Source organism: Bison bison, unplaced genomic scaffold (assembly GCF_000754665.1).
Source record: "Bison bison bison isolate TAMUID 2011002044 unplaced genomic scaffold, Bison_UMD1.0 scf7180017864166, whole genome shotgun sequence".
NCBI lineage: Eukaryota > Metazoa > Chordata > Mammalia > Artiodactyla > Bovidae > Bison > Bison bison.
The window spans coordinates 1,678,850-1,695,008 of record NW_011494738.1 but is presented as its reverse complement, the minus strand read 5'-3'; the positions used below and the strand labels follow the sequence as shown (position 1 = coordinate 1,695,008).

The 16,159-nt window shown below is 46.6% G+C and overlaps 1 protein-coding gene across 2 annotated transcripts in view; it reads left to right on the top strand.

Moving 5' to 3' along the window:
- The window catches only part of SPTBN1 (spectrin, beta, non-erythrocytic 1), a 147,114-nt gene extending 131,198 nt beyond the window's left edge, over positions 1-15,916 (top strand). Inside the window, exons 27-36 of one of the 2 annotated variants that reach the window (XM_010841679.1) lie at positions 1-90; positions 1,185-1,323; positions 2,144-2,228; positions 3,969-4,165; positions 5,258-5,370; positions 6,059-6,122; positions 10,449-10,687; positions 11,889-12,062; positions 13,753-13,795; positions 14,596-15,916. The exon at positions 1-90 is cut by the window's left edge and continues 15 nt beyond it. In XM_010841679.1, the coding sequence (XP_010839981.1) occupies positions 1-90; positions 1,185-1,323; positions 2,144-2,228; positions 3,969-4,165; positions 5,258-5,370; positions 6,059-6,122; positions 10,449-10,687; positions 11,889-12,062; positions 13,753-13,795; positions 14,596-14,814 (1,363 nt within the window). In that variant the 3' untranslated portion in view covers positions 14,815-15,916. Of the gene's footprint in view, positions 91-1,184; positions 1,324-2,143; positions 2,229-3,968; positions 4,166-5,257; positions 5,371-6,058; positions 6,394-10,448; positions 10,688-11,888; positions 12,063-13,752; positions 13,796-14,595 lie in introns of those variants that run through there. The other variant, XM_010841680.1, reaches the window with a different exon arrangement.
- The last annotated feature ends 243 nt before the right edge of the window (positions 15,917-16,159 follow it).

Here is a 16,159-nt window from a genome sequence, read left to right as displayed (position 1 = left end):
AGACAAGTTCCGCTTCTTCAGCATGGTGCGCGACCTCATGCTGTGGATGGAGGATGTCATCCGGCAGATCGAAGCCCAGGAGAAGCCCCGGTAATGCTGCCTGCCTCCCTGACCAGGACCTTGCCCCAGAGCTTCCTGTCCAGAGGAGGGCGGGAAAGGGCCTGGGGGCGATTGGGCACCGCTGTTTCACTCTGCACACAGTTGTCAGGGAAGGAGGCGTCCAGTGTCATCAGGAGCCCTGTGGAGCCCTCCCTGGTCCTCCCCTACCCTGTCCCCAGGGTCCACGCTCACCCAGGCCCTCCTACCCTCGTCTGTGGGCCTCATGCCTCACAGCAGCTATGGATCTCGGGTATGATTAGTGAATGTTACCCCTGGAACAAGATGGCTTTTCTGTGTCTGTTAGGTTAAAAGAATACTCTGTCCTTTCTTATGCACATTACTAAAGGTACCTCTGACCCTCCACGTCTGCTCTAATGGGGTCCTGGGATTTGTATTTAGTATTTGTCCTATATCTTCTCTTTGGCCGTGTTTCATGCAGAGCAGTGAAAAGAAACTTGTAGGTGAACAGGCAGGCATGCCCACAACCTCCCGTTCACTCCTGCTGGCTCCAGCCCCCACCATAATTGAGAAAGGGCCTGTGCCCCAAGAGGAGAAATGTGGTTATTACATGTATGAAGCAGTTAACGTTTCCCTTGGTCATTCATGACTTCCAGTCAGTAGGTTTTAATGGATGAGAAGTCTTCATGGTGTCATTGATTTCTTAGCTGGTTTCTGCTCTGTCTTCATGTCTAAATAAGGAGACAGTATTTACTGCTATTTGAAACACGTCCTGAACCTTTGGGAGTTCAGTAGGGCATGATCAGGGATGCTTGTTACTCGTCTGAACCTTCGTGAAGAGGATGAACTGGATTTTAAACTAGAAGTTTGAACAGAGATCCAGTGGTTTTTCTGGTCTCCATTGAGAAGAATGACTATAGCACAGACATATGCAGAGAAAAGTGGGCAGGCCACAAAGCTGGCCCTGAAATACTACTCTCTGCTGCAGCTCTGTGACCCAACCTGGGCTCAGACTGAATCAGACACCGTGCTGTCAGTTCCCATCAGAATAATTACGTGTTTAGAAACCTGCACGAGCATTTGAAAAGCTTGGTCTCATAAAGAAAGTATTATTTGTATAATTTTAGGGATGTGTCATCTGTTGAACTATTGATGAATAATCATCAAGGTATCAAAGCTGAAATCGACGCTCGTAATGACAGTTTTACGACCTGCATTGAACTGGGGAAATCCCTGCTGGCAAGGAAGCACTACGCATCTGAGGAGGTATGTGCTGCTTTGCTCTGGGGCCCAGGGGTGAGCGCAGCTGGTGTTCAGGTGTAGAATGCCTCTCTTGGGTGTGTATGTGTGTGTTGTACGTATGTATGTGTATGCGTATATATTTACACACACAGAGAAATCTGTGTTTGCATTCATACATACATAAGCACATGCTTACATGTATTTCAAAACTGCTTGCTTCTTTCTTGTGTGTTAGAATAAGGCGTTTAGGCAAGACTGTAGGTCTAAAACCAATCAATTTGTGGCCCAGAAGACAATTTTCAAGGACCATGGCTGAGGGTTCGTCACTCTCACCTCCTCCATCAGTCCTCCACATGGGTGACACCCCTTCTCTGTCCCCTATGCCCTAGATCAATTTGCTCTTTAGTGCATGATCGCTAAGTCAAGTTACGATGCTGGTGATACAGAGGTAACTGGCTATCAGTGTGAGGCCCCCTTCTAGGGCTCAGACGTGCCCTCAGAGAGCTTGGGGCTTGGCCCTCTCACTGCCCTTCTCTTCTGCATGTGTGCAACCCGGGAGCCCCGGAGTCTGGAGAGGGCTTGAAACGTTGTTGGCCACCTCACAATAGAGCAACTTTGGGTGGAGCTTGGCCTTCCTCCCAGCCCCCTGGGAAGGAACGTCGCCATGCTTTTCTCTCCTCTCCTGGCACACAGATGGACTGAGTGGTCCTCTGATCTTTCCTATATTAGTGGTGATCTCTATGTAAAATGTGTTTTTCATACATAAAGTGGCCCATCAAGGGGCAGACTAGGAGGATGTGGTCCAGCCTATTAAGATGTCCCTGGGGTCCTTCTTTTCTCACAGATCAAGGAGAAGTTACTGCAGTTGACAGAAAAGAGAAAAGAAATGATTGACAAGTGGGAAGACCGATGGGAGTGGTTAAGACTGAGTAAGGATATACCGAATTTCTCTGCTCTTTCTGGGTCCCCACTGAAAGCAAGCAAGTTTATTTACCTGCTTTAATTGGTTTGGTACAGTGTTATCTCTTACTGACTTTTGGAGCCTCTCTGAATGTTTGTTTTTTAAGATCTTATTTAACTCTTCCATGCTAGTAAGTATTTTTCAGTGGTTCCCTGTGTCACCTTCGTTGTCTCTCGTTCCCATGATTGGCCTCAGTGCTGTGAGTGGTGTCAGGTGTGCAGGAGCAGCACGGGGACCACAGCCTGTGCCTCCCTCTGGGGGAGTACAGTAAAGAGACCGCCACCCAAGTTATCTTGAGGAAGAATTGTTACTGCACAGTCAAGAAGGTGGAAAGTTGGCTTGGTTAGGTCTTAATGAAAGCTAACAATGACAAAGAATTCTCAGTGAAGCAGGCATTATTCTAAGTATTCTATATGTTTTTTCTTTATTTACTTTCCACAATAATTTTCTGAGGTAGGTTCTATTTTTAGTTTCATTTTATAGGAGAATGTGTGAGCTAACAGAATTTATAACATGCAGTATTGGGAGTAGTATTTATGAACACCAAAGGTAGTCCAACTGAAGCATCACGTACCATATTTACTGTATTCTGCCATTCTGTGCTTGGGCCTCCAGGCTTCAGCCTTATTCTCAGGTACCAGAAGTGCTTTCTAGAAGCAGAATCCGAGGGTCCTTTTCTAAAAAATGTTAGGCCTCATTTCTTGAGCGCCTCAGCTCAAGAAGTGCCGCTCTTGACCATTCTCTGGGTGAGAATTTGGTCTGTTAATCTCGCCCACTCCCTGGGCAGGTTCATTTCAGTTCAGCAAAGCCCAGGGTACACCCCGCACTGTGAGCTAGGCACCAGGTTGTGTGCTGAGCGGTCCTGATGAGGTGAAGGGTCCCTCGTGTGGTGCAGTGTTGGGGGCCACCAGTGTGATGCCGATGCTGCCCGCAGTGTTTTTCTTACCTGAGTGGCCCCAGGCAGTGCTGCTTAGTGTGTAATGAAAGTGCTGGCCAGCCCTGGCACAGACAGAGCAGGATCTGACCTGCCTTCTCACAGTGCCGGAGGTGGAGGTCACGCTGTGTGTCTCGAGTGGAGGACAGAATGCATAAAGCAGAAGCCCTGTAGCCCATACCATCTCCATTTTGTGTAGGGTTCCCAGACCCTTCCCTCCCTTTCAACCCCCAAAGTAAAACATAGCACTTCCAACCCAGAAAGTGTGATCAGTGAATGGCTGCTCCATCAGGTTCGTCTGGTTGAACATAGGTTGTGAATTCCTGCAGGGCTCCAAAGCTTACTTCACTGTAGTAGGGCTGAGTGAGCAGAGCGTATATTCTGGTCCTTCATGGTCTTGTGGCAGCTACTGTTCTCATGGGGCTCTTTAGAACCTGTACTGGGCTGGTCCAAATTCAGATGTGCTCCAAGTATAAAATTTCAAATACAGAAGAAAGACGATGTAACACAGCTCAGTACTTTTTCTTTTTTTTACTGATTACATGTTGAAATAGCACTTTGATATATCAGGTTGTCTAAAATGTGCTTCTAAAATTAATTTCACCTGTTTTTAATGTGGCTAGTAGAAGTTGCATGTATAGCTCCCCTGATGTTTATGTGGACAGAGCAGGTCTGGACTAGACGGCTTGTGCAGGCAGCTGCCACTAGAGGGCAGCACCACCCCCGGCTGCCCAATCACCTGCCCACATTCTCACTCTTGGCTCTCCTGTGCAGTCTTAGAGGTCCATCAGTTCTCAAGGGATGCCAGTGTGGCCGAGGCCTGGCTGCTCGGGCAGGAGCCCTACCTGTCCAGCCGAGAGATAGGCCAGAGCGTGGACGAGGTTGAGAAGCTCATCAAGCGCCATGAGGCTTTTGAAAAGTCTGCAGCGACCTGGGACGAGAGGTTCTCTGCCCTGGAAAGACTGACGACGGTGAGTGACCCCTGGGAGCCGGGGTGCTCTGTGGTGGTTCCCGTGGGCAGCTCTGCTTCCCGCTCACCTAGACCTGGGAGCTCATGTCATTGCTTTGTTCCTAAAAGCATGAAGTGTCTTCCTGGAATTGGTGTTTCTCTTGGTACTGGACCTGGGGAGACGGCCCAGGGTGACTGCCCCCTTAGTCACTTCCTGGGCATGGAGATCCGTGATCACTTGCTGTCTGGGCATTGATTGATTGGGGTTTGCTTTCCTCTTTTGATCTGATTTTCTTTCCTATATCTCATAGAAGCTGGTTCCTAGGGATCGTAGCCATACAGTAATCTTCCGATTACAGAATTGGAATTCCCATCAGGCAGGAGTAGCTTATCCTAGACCACCAGGCTCTCCCCAGTCCTGATGATCTCTTCTGCCAAAATAAAGGCTTTAGAATAGGGCTTGCTCACTGGTGATCTCTCTCCCAAGACACTTGCACTGCCGGTGGAAAGCTGATTCTTTATGCTGTACAGAAATGGTGTTCTTCTTAGGATTCTGGCTTCTCAGCTATGCATGTATACTTCTGTGCTAAAATGGAATGCTGTGGTACTCACATACTGCTCGTGAAATGGGGTAGTTTCAGTTGGACTAGTTTGTGGCTTTTTAAAATGTGTTATTGGGTTTTAGCTAAACCCAATCCCCACTGCAGCATAAGAAGCCTCGTTGGGAGTTACTGCAGTGCTGACTTAGTGGTGTTTGAGCTCTGATGGGAGGTCCGGCACGGACCTTCCCACTCAGCTGCTTTCTTCCTCAGTGAATTCAAAGGCTGCAGAGTTCATGTAGCAATTAAACTCAGTGTCCCAGTGCCACACACAACTCCCAGGGATTCAGCCAGCGTGTACAGTGGATCTGCTTCATCATGCAGACCTTGGTTTCCTGTGGCTTGGGGTTGTAGCCTCAGTTCCTATGACCTTGAGCTTTTGCTTAGGATGTCAGAGCTCCAGATCGTCCTGTGTGATCCAGTGTAGAACACTTAAAATAGGGCTCACCTGGAACCATTTCCTTAAAAGAGGCAGAGTTTGGGGCTCTGCCAGACATCATGGTGTTCTCCCTCAGTTGGAGCTACTGGAAGTGCGTAGACAGCAAGAGGAAGAGGAGAGGAAGAGGCGGCCGCCCTCCCCCGAGCCGAGCACGAAGGTTTCCGAGGAGACTGAGTCCCAGCAGCAGTGGTGAGTCACAGGCAGCCCACCTGCCCGCACCCAGCTTCAGTGACAAGTGGGGTTTAGGGAGCACGTTTCTGAGCCTGTGCTGCGCTGTGCCCTTCCTGTCAGTCATTGCCTGTCAGTCATTCTGCAGGCAACATAGACCCCACACAGTCACATCTGAGGACACTGACTTGTCCATAGTAACATTGCTGTGTTGGCAGAGAAAGTGGAATGTAGACAGCACTCTCTCTGCTGTGCACACGTGTGTATACACACACACAACTTCCCCAGAAGTAAATGGATGGAGTGAACCACCTGGATTTCAGGCCAGTGACTGCATGGTGATGCTTTCTGAAAGTTCTGGGTGATTTCAAACAAAGGGCAGAAACTACTCTCTGTTTCTGAAAGGCTGAGTATTTTGCTGTGGTTAAAGCTCTGTGACAACTAATGCCACCTCTATGGGCACTGATGCCTGAGGTCTCACTCTATAGAGTCCATTTGAAACACTTGAAAATTTTTAGAAAGAAATCCCATTATGCGAAAGAGGGATGTTTATGTTTTTCTGAGAGAGAGGCTCTAATAAAGTTGATCTGTGTTCTCCCCCATCCTGCCTTACTCTTCTCTTTCTCCTCTTTTCTTCTTCCCTACCTTCCATCCTTCCCCATTTCCTCCTCTCCTCTCCTCCATCTTCTCTTCCCTTTTTTCCCAACAGGGATACTTCAAAAGGAGAGCAAGTTTCCCAGAATGGTTTGCCGGCTGAACAGGGATCTCCACGGGTTAGTTACCGCTCTCAAACCTACCAAAACTACAAAAACTTTAATAGCAGACGGACAGCCAGTGACCAGCCGTGGTCTGGACTGTGAAGTTCGCTACTGTTTGTCAAGAACCACTCTTTCCAAATCCCATTGGTTTGACCTTTTGGCGTCCACTTCACCCACAGTGTTAAAAATTTTACCGAATTCGTAGTCTTCCTTGGTTTCATATTTGTTTGCATTTAATTCATGTTTATTTGAGTCTTTTAACTGATGGATGCTCCATTGCCTGAAAGCAACCTACATAATTTTTATTTATCGTGAGCTTTTTACTTTATTAAGATGTTGCAGCAAAAGCCTTACGTGAGTAATTGAAATTAAATGAGATTACAGCAAAATGAAGAAGAAAACTAGAATCGACAGGTATGGCACATCCAGTTGTACTAACAGGGTGCAGTCCTGCACCATACGTAGCTCCCGTCACAGATGTTATTAACCTGCGGCAGTTCACCAGGAACTAGGAAGACTGGTGGATGAGGAGGGAGACCTCCGGTACTAGGATTAAACCTAAGGTCAGCTGTGTAACATTCCATGAAGGATGCAGTCATTTATTGAGAAACAGTAGAAAAGAGTTGAAGCTGCTTTAGGTGCAGAATCTGAACGGTTTTGAGACCCTCAGGTCATTTATTACCTTTTTACAAACCAGTTCCTCTATTTTTTTCTGCCAAGTCCCGAGCTGAGAGTGGTAGGCTCGCTTACAGCAGTTAACACAGCTGGCCTCAGGAGTCAGGTGCCTCCACCTCCATCTGGGTCACCGTCAGTGCTGCTGGGGCGTGGATCCTGGCGGGTGAGGCAGCACTTCTCGGCATCTTTGGGAAGCCTGCCCAGCCAGACTTCCATGCCTTTCCATCCAGTTGATGACTTCAGGGTGTCAAACTGTTTAAATTTTTCCAACCAGTGGAACAAAAGCCCTGTTTCACCCTGACTACTTGAACGATGCACTTGAGAGACCACCCCAGGAGCCATTGCCTGCCTTCAGGCTCCAGAAGTTCTTTCGTTGTCTCTTTAGACATAAATTCCATTGTGTGTCTCGTATGGATCTTCCAGTTCATTTTTCATTTTCTTAACGACTTTTTGTGGCACTCTCTAATAAGGAGTCTTTTAAGATATTGTTATCAGACCACCAGCAGGGATTGAAATGTTTTATCAGAAATTCTATTCCTTAGGAATAAAAGCTAAAGAAAGAGATGATTTCCTGGTACCGATAAAGACAAAACCAAACCAGGTCCACATTACATGAAAGCTGTGTGAGACATTCACTTACTCATTTGCCATATTTAGATGTTAGTGGAATCAGAAGACCTGTTTTGATATGTGTTCTCCATGAGTTAAGTCTAATTTGTCTTTTCATTTCATGATGCATGTCTTTTTTTTCTTTTGTCAGGATAACATCATATAGCATCTTGTTTGTTTTTTCCTTATTTCTATGTACATATCTATCTACTTGGCGGCTGTAGATGGGTATATAGATAGATGCCAAGCTTCTTATGTTCTGGGAGTAGTATGCACCATTGTTGGGTCTCTGCCTTAAAACATACCAAAATTCATTTTAGAAAAAAATACTGCTTCATCTTTGGTCATTAGGGAGCCCAGTTCCTGGCTCCAAATAGTATGTGTCATTGATCTCTATGTATATATGTGATGTGTCCATATATATATGTTTAAATTTTGTATCAGTAGGACTAATACCCAATTTTATGCCTTTTGTATTCAGAAGACCAAAAAAAACAGAAGCCACATAAGCATAGAGGGAAGGAGTGCTATGATGTTTTTGGCATTTGTTCTCATGCCTATTTTTAATCTAGATTTTTAAATTGTAGCTTGCCAGAACAAATTTTTAGTTGTAATTGGATTGTATCAGAAGAAGAAAAGCTCTTTTCATTCTTCTGAGTTACAGTGCAGAGACTCAAGTTAATGACCTTTCGACAGTAGCGCTGCTTCGTGCACTTAGAAACCGATCAGGCCTTCCGTGTGCTACTAGTTGTCACGTCGCGTTTATGTCCACCTTCTGATTGAACTATCTCAGGTGTATCCAGCCACTAAAGCACTCTGGACTAATTGCTAAAGAGAAGCAATGTCGGGTGGGGGCGGGGGGATCCACGGTACCCACTGTTTGGTCACAGCACCATGATTTGCTTTTGATGTTTGTCTCTAGTTGCGTGTTGTCTGTTGGCATGCTTAAGCACATGTCCATTAAAATTCATTTTGTTCCTTTTATTTTTCTTGTTTTCTTGATTAGTGATTCATTTGCATAAACATTAATTATCTCTGCATACTGGTTTGGGGTTTTCTCTTTCCTTCTAACTCTAAAGAAAAAAATTTTTGCTGCAGAATTTCCCCCAGCTGAGGCTTCCCCTGGCCTTCACCTGCCTTGGAGTCTGACCGAGTATGAGAAATTTTAGCCTTTTCCCAGTAAGCATTCCGCTGTCCAGGTCATTGCTGTCACTTGCAGTTTTTGAGTCACACCTGCAGCACTAATTTTTTTTTTAACCTGGTTTCTGTCCACACTAACCCCATGTCTCCTTGGACTCACGCCTGACACAGGCCTTCCAGACCAATCTCATACTTCCTCCCCACTAGAAGTCTCTTGAAATCTCACACCAAAACAGACTAGTCAGCCTTAAAGTCCACTCACTTTCTTTCGACTCAGGGGTGTTTTATTGTTTGGTCATTATTTCCCCTCTGTCTCTCCTTTAAAAAAGTGAAAGGCAAGAGAGATATTTAAATAGCCCATTGCTTATAAGCACATGTCTGCAGGCTGTCACTTGCAAGGCCAGGATAATCACCATGCATCTCCTCGCCCATGCCTCTCTGCCCTCACGATCCTGTTTCCACATTGCTGTGTGGATAAAGAGGTCTAATCACAAACACCCTTCAAGTGCCTTGCCTCTGGTCCCACCCTAAACTCCGATGCTGACAGTGATAGTTTGTTCAGACAGAATATAAACTTGACTCCTGCCCTGTCACTTAGGTAAGACCCAGCAGAGACATTCAGTTTCCGAGAGTTGACATATCTGATGTTCAAGCAGTGGTGGCCAGTCTGCCATTGATCCTGTCGAGGTTGTTGCTGCTAATTTGGTGTCACTTGGTTCTGGGCAGCAGTGGTGGGGGACGTTATCTAATGAGCGTGCCATTGACACCTCCATGTTTGTCCGTGTACAAGGGGTGCAGGTTGTCTGTAATCCACTAAAGCATCAGCCACACCCAGCTTTAGTAACTCGCTAATCCCACACCCTGGGTGTATCAGCCAGGGGCCTGCTACAGTTCATGGTACACAGTTGATGGCACACAGGCTGAAAGCGATAATGAATGGAGACCCTACCGCATTTCCCAAGCCGAAAAGCCGTGAGGGTTACCATAGCAATGAGCTTGGGAAGGAACAACTCCCGAAGACGACTCCAGCCTGAAGGGTCAGAGCTGCAGGAAGCCTGGCTGGCTGGGCTTCCTCGTCTCAGTGCAGCAAGGCACCGTGATCAACCAGCACGTGATGGGGAAGGCCCTGGTTCTGTCTTTGTTTGGGGGTAAATAGCCGTGTGGTGTTGAGTGACTGTGATTGGCTTTTCCAGCTCCTTTAACACAAACTACAACCCACTCACGATACAACTTCGGCAGACGTGGTTACATTGATGTTCGTTGACTTGCCTCATTTCCTTCCAGCTCTTAAGTTCCAAAGTCTAACGGGGATGGTAGACATGAAGTGCATGATTGCTGTCTTAATTTCTGCATGTGTTTATGACCACGTGTCGGGGGGTGGGCGGGGAGGGGAGCTGGAGAGCATTTTCAGAAACTGAAGGTCTTTTTTGTCTGACTCTGGGGGAATGCCGTGTAGCTCTGATAGAGTTGTCTATCCATCTGTTTGTGAATGCCCTTTCGCTTCAACTTCCAGCCCTTCTGGTGGCGTCCTTGGTTGTAAGGTGGCTGCTGTATAACGTCCGCTCTTTCATATTTAATACGTGTGATTGTTACTGTTGTCCTTTTGTTTTAACATAACCATAAGAGGAAATATCTGAGTTCTATTAGAGAAAATGGATTGATCAGAGGAGCAGAGTGCAGTAAAACTCATCCTGGCATTTCGCTTTTCTCATCTCCCCGTAAATGGGCGGGTATTAATCCACCCCCACCTTCTAATGTCCTTGGTGTCCAGCTGGCTTTGTGGGATGTGCAATGGTTTTACTGTACTGCCTCGATCTGTGCCAGGCATTTATACACAGCCACGTGTGCGAGTCAGAGCGTATGTGGTCCCCCCCAGGGCTCACGGGGTTAGCTGAATGGCCTCTCCGCTGTCCCTAGATGGCAGAAACAGTGGACACCAGCGAAATGGTCAATGGCGCTGCAGAACAGAGGACGAGCTCGAAAGAGTCCAGCCCCATCCCCTCCCCCACCTCTGATCGCAAAGCCAAGACTGCTCTCCCAGCCCAGAGTGCCGCCACCTTGCCAGCCAGGACCCAGGAGACACCTTCGGCCCAGATGGAAGGCTTCCTGAACCGGAAGCACGAGTGGGAGGCCCACAATAAGAAGGCCTCGAGCAGGTAACAGCACAGAGGCCGGCGGTCCTAGGGGACGTCAGCCCGTTAGAGGTGGACGGCTCTCGGTTGAGAGGGGAGTGTGTGTGCATGTGTTTGGTTGGTTCTGTAGCTTCTTGGACATCACATCCTTCTGAGGAAGTGGGAGTAGAGTGCTTTTTATTCACCAAGACAAGGAAGGGTTAAGTGTGTGAGAGAACAGGAAGAAGAGGCCTTAGTAGGCCTGAGAAGGAATGCCACTAGATTGAGAGGGAGGAGTCTTCCCTAGAGTGAAGTGATTTCACTGTTATTTTTCCTCCTTGTGGGTTGTTTAAGTGGGTTGCTTAATGTGGGGTGTTTAAGTCACCTTTTCTCCTAGCAGTCTTTATATTGATTATCTCCCAATAGCCCTACTTTTATTATGTTCATAACTGAGGCTCTGGGAGGTTAAGAAAGCTCACCCTGTGTAATACCCTAGTAAATGGCACAGCTGGCACACCCTAGTAAAACTTACCTGACTCCACAGCCTGTGTGCTTAACCAGTAAACTAAACTGCCTGGGACCCACCACTACAGTTGTACAGGTTGTACACTGTACAAGGGAATCCCATCTAAGAGCTGCCATCCACATTGAGAACGGTATAATTTATTTGTTAACACAGGAAGGTGGCAGTAAAGTGTCTTCTGGTAAAAGCAGTGTCTTAGGGTAGTTTGCCATGTCCTGGCAGGAGGAAAGCTGCCTGTTTCTAACTCAGGCAGTGCACCATACGTGTTCATGGCCCTGAATCTGCTTTCCTATCAGGTTGCCAGGCCACATTACAGAATGAAGCTGAGATTGAAGAGCCACTTAAGGACAGGCATGTTTCCAATAAGGAGCCTGGCCTGTACCCCATTACCACGAGAGGGTATCAGACACCCACAAAAAGCTTTTGGGTCAGAGCCAAGAGTCCCTTTCTTTAATAGAAGAGGACACTGTGTTTTTCTTCAAAGTCAGAGCAAAAAGTATCCTTCAAAACCTGCCATTGTAGCAACATATGGTTTTGTCTTGGGAGTCTGCAGAGGAATTTTGTTGCACTGTTTATGTTTAACAGAATTTAGGAAGGGCTTTTACTATAACAGGGAATCGTGCCATGTTGTGTGGGGACCATCTTCGTATTAAACGGACTGTCAGTTCTTTAAGGGGGTGTGGCATGGAGCGAAACCTTGTCGTGTCTTTCTTTATGGCTCAGGTCCTGGCACAATGTTTATTGTGTCATAAATAACCAAGAGATGGGTTTCTACAAAGACGCAAAGACAGCTGCTTCAGGAATTCCCTACCACAGCGAGGTCCCTGTGAGTTTGAAAGAAGCCATCTGTGAAGTGGCCCTTGATTACAAAAAGAAGAAGCACGTGTTCAAGCTCAGGTGAGAGTTGCTAGAGAGTGGGTGTGTGTTCACACCAGGCATTGGTTTTCTTAGATGCTGTGATCAGTTGGTTCCTCTTCTCTACCGTTTAAAAAGTTCCCAACAGAGTGATAGACAGGATAGGCACACAGCTCAGTTAGGGTCCCCAGCGTCTCTGTGGTGAATGGCACAGCTGAACATTGCAGAAAAGGAGCTTTCATTTTTTATCAGCTGGAACTTAGTATTTCTAAGACAAGGTGAGCTCGTCACATCTCACAGTTTAAGGGACACTTAGAAAAAGTTTCCCCATCGTGCAGCTAATCCAGTCCTAGGACATGCTATTCTTTTCTCATGACTCTTCTGGAGACAGCTCAACTGAGTCATTCAGGAGCCAGATGGAGACAAACCAGAAGGAGGGGGCCCTGTGCTCCCCTGACTCACCCAGTGGATGTTCCAGACGCCTCTGGAACCATCCAGTCCACATGTCTCTACCCTACAGAACACATTCGACTCCCCCAGGAGTGGATCCAAGCTCAGAAGTTCTGCTTATCCTTGGAAATGGGCAGAAAAATAAGGTTTTTTTTAATAAAAACATAAAAAGTGAAAATGTTAGTAGTTAGGATGATACTAATACTAATCTGATCTGCTGCTCTGGGATCTGGAAAGCCTCGGTCCTTGGTTACGGGTGTGTCTCACGCCAGCTGGTCGAGGCCAAGGACCACAAATGAGAGCGATTCAGGCGGTGTGATTTCTTGACCTCTTGGTGCGCACAGAAGGCAGGTCCGGACCTGGGACGCTTTACGTACCGTAACATCTGGCGCAGACAGCCAGGCTCCCTGGCTGCCTCCCTCTGTGCTTCCCTGACACAGTGTCAGAGGGTTGGGATGTTGGCAGAGAGCACCTGACTCCTGCACCAGTAATGCCCCCTTCCTCTTGATGCAGCCCTCCCAGCCAGTCCCCTCCATGTCACAGCAATGGCCTCACCAGGGCAGTTTCTTCAGTTCCGAGATGTGTTTAAGAAGAGAAATCTAGGAGACCTTTTCTGTGACTTTCTGTCAGTTCAGAAAGTCTGGTATTTGTTAATGTGGGGCATATAAGCTCAGTGGCAAGATTTCAAAAGGGCTTATGATTTTCGAAGAGCTTTCTCTTGCATTCAGTTTAGAGCAGTGATCAGTCATCCAAGTGGTCTTTGCCACAACAGATCGGGTATAGATACATTTGGAACATTTTTGATCCTTCCAGTGAGTGAAACGGGGCTTCCCAGGTGGCATTAGTGGTAAAGAACCCGCCTGTCAGGAGACCTAAGAGACGTGGGTTCGATCCCTGGGTCAGGAAGATCCTCTGGAGAAAGAAATGGCAACTCACTCCACTATTCTTGCTTGGAGAATCCCATGAACAGAGGAGCCTGGTGGGCTACAGTCCATGGGGTCACAAAGAGTCACACACGGCTGGAGCAACTTAGCACACATGCAGTGATTGAAACACACAAGTCACTTGCGTATATTGGCCCAATTGTATGGCCCTTTGATGTCCAGGGGGTGGCTGCTGATCCCGTGCAGGCCCGAACACATTGAGTGATGTGTGCAGGGTTCCGACGGGCATTTCTAGTGTGATTCCTGTGGCCTGCTTCTGTCCCACAGAGGATATGAGAGTTAAGGGTTTTTTTTTTCTTACATTATATTGTGACTGACTTTCTTCTTTCAAATTACAGACTAAATGATGGCAATGAGTACCTCTTCCAAGCCAAAGATGATGTAAGTTTTTAAGAATTTTTTTTTTTTCGAATATAAGTTTACAAGTGTTTGTGGCCTGATGAGCATTATATATTATGATGCTCTTCACATAAGTGATGATCAGCGGTGGCATCTGTCCTCTGGTCTCCACAGTCACAGATGCTGGAAGGTTTTCTGCTCTCCTGTGTCTGTCAGAGGCAGTAAATGTCATCTCATTGTTCTCCTACCCTGGCAGGAAAGCTAGCGCGGGGTCTCTTGAAGTTCATGGAGGAGAACTGTGGGTGACGCACAGGGAGGTGGTCTCCAAACTGGTGTGGAGCCCACAACCCAGCCAGGAGCCTCCCCTCTGTGCCCACTGCACTCCACTGCTTTTAACCAACCATCACTTGGCTGTATGGTCTGCCGATGAGAAAACAACATGTGTAGGGCATTAAATTCAAAAAAAGCAACTTCTGTTAAGTTTACACAATGTGGTATATCAAATAGATTTCAATTTCAAAAAAGAAAAAGCACTTTCTAGGGTAGGACCTGACCCCCATGCTATAGGCCAGTCTTCCAGCTCGTCACATTTGTAGGACCATATACTACACTGGGGACCTTCAGGTACTGTAAACTGAATTCTGGTGAGCGTCGAACCATGCTCACAACTGTCCTGATGAAGCAGGCATTTGTTAGAGAGCCACTGTCCCTTCTCAGGCAGACGTGCTGTCCCCAAGCTTTCCAACCCACAGCAGCTCAGACGGTCACCCAGGTGGAGTGAGAGTGTCTCATGTCCATCCAACTTAGATGAGTCTCACCTGTGTCCCCCCTCCTTCATCCAGGAGGAAATGAACACATGGATCCAGGCCATCTCCTCTGCCATCTCCTCTGATAAACACGAGGTGTCCGCCAGCACCCAGAGCACGCCAGCATCCAGCCGGGCTCAGACCCTGCCCACCAGCGTCGTCACCATCACCAGCGAGTCCAGTCCCGGCAAACGGGAGAAGGACAAAGAGAAAGACAAAGAAAAGAGGTTCAGCCTTTTTGGCAAAAAGAAGTGAACTCCTTTCTGTCACTTCCTGCCCTTCTCTTACCTTTTCAGTGAAATTCCAGCATGCAAGCTCAGAACCAACACATTACTCTCTGTGCCTAAATGTTCCTCCATGTGGTTGATTTTTTTTCTCTTAATTTATAGAGCATTTCTCGGGGAGGGTGGGGAAAAAAACAACCTAAACACTTTATCTCCAAGTTAACAAAAGTTTGAGGTGCAGAGGGAAGACCAGATTTTTTTTTTTTTTAACGAAATTATATAGATTAGATCTCAGTATTTAAACTGTTCCTCAATTTTGTGAGGCTGTGTTGGAAATAACCCGCCTCTAGTGCTGTTGGTATGCAAGGCAGCGGTGCTTAAACAATATTTCCTGTGCTCACCACAGATGAGACATACCAATGTCCCGACACCATTCTCTCCCATTTACTCCCAGTGGTTTGACTATTAGAAGCGCCCATGATGGGTCTAACCTGGATTAAACAGATTGTGTGTGATGATCTCGCTGCAGCCACAGTGCAGCCCCACTGTTAACTCTACAGACCAAGCCACTTGTACCTGGCATCACTTACTAACACACGACATGCAGCTTTTCTGCATCAACCTGGACAGCAGTTAAGAATGTCGGGATACAAGAAGGAATAGAAAACCGATACTGTTTTAAATAATCTGTAATTTCAATTTTTTTTTTTTTTGCTGAAATACATTATATTGTATGTTTGAGATAATTCTAGTACAAAGTATAATAAAACTAGATGTATAATAAACCCTTTAAATCATTGGTAAGTGTACAAGTGGAACCGAGGCATTTACTGGACAAAGTCATGTTACCGTAATGGTTACTTGCTTGTGCGTTACCACACTGTGTTATAATTTGCTTCATTACCTTGCTCTTTGATACATAGTGTGCATTTCTCTGTCACTGTAATGATTATAATGACAAATTTTCATCTTACTGCACAATCAAAATGGCATTGATAGGAATGAACTCCAGAGGCTGGGCCTGACAGGGAGGTTGGTCACTCAGGCCCGGTGCTCAGTCGTATGACCTGTACCTCTCAACTTTTGCCCTATCTGTTAAATATATGCGATGTCATTAAATGCTTTTAAATCTAGCGCGGTGGGTGACTGTGGTTTTTCCTCTCCTTGCGTGCACGCCATGTAGGGAATTTGCACAGTGCACAATAGCAAACGGGAAACAGGAGACTGTCCATCTGGGCTCCTGTTGCGCATTCTTGTGTATGTCTGGTGTGTCAGCTTTGAAAAATCACAGGAAACAGAGCAGTAAATATGGAATGTTTTGTAGCCATACATCCAGATTTTATTTTTTATTTATGAAAATGTAATCAGAAAGCTCG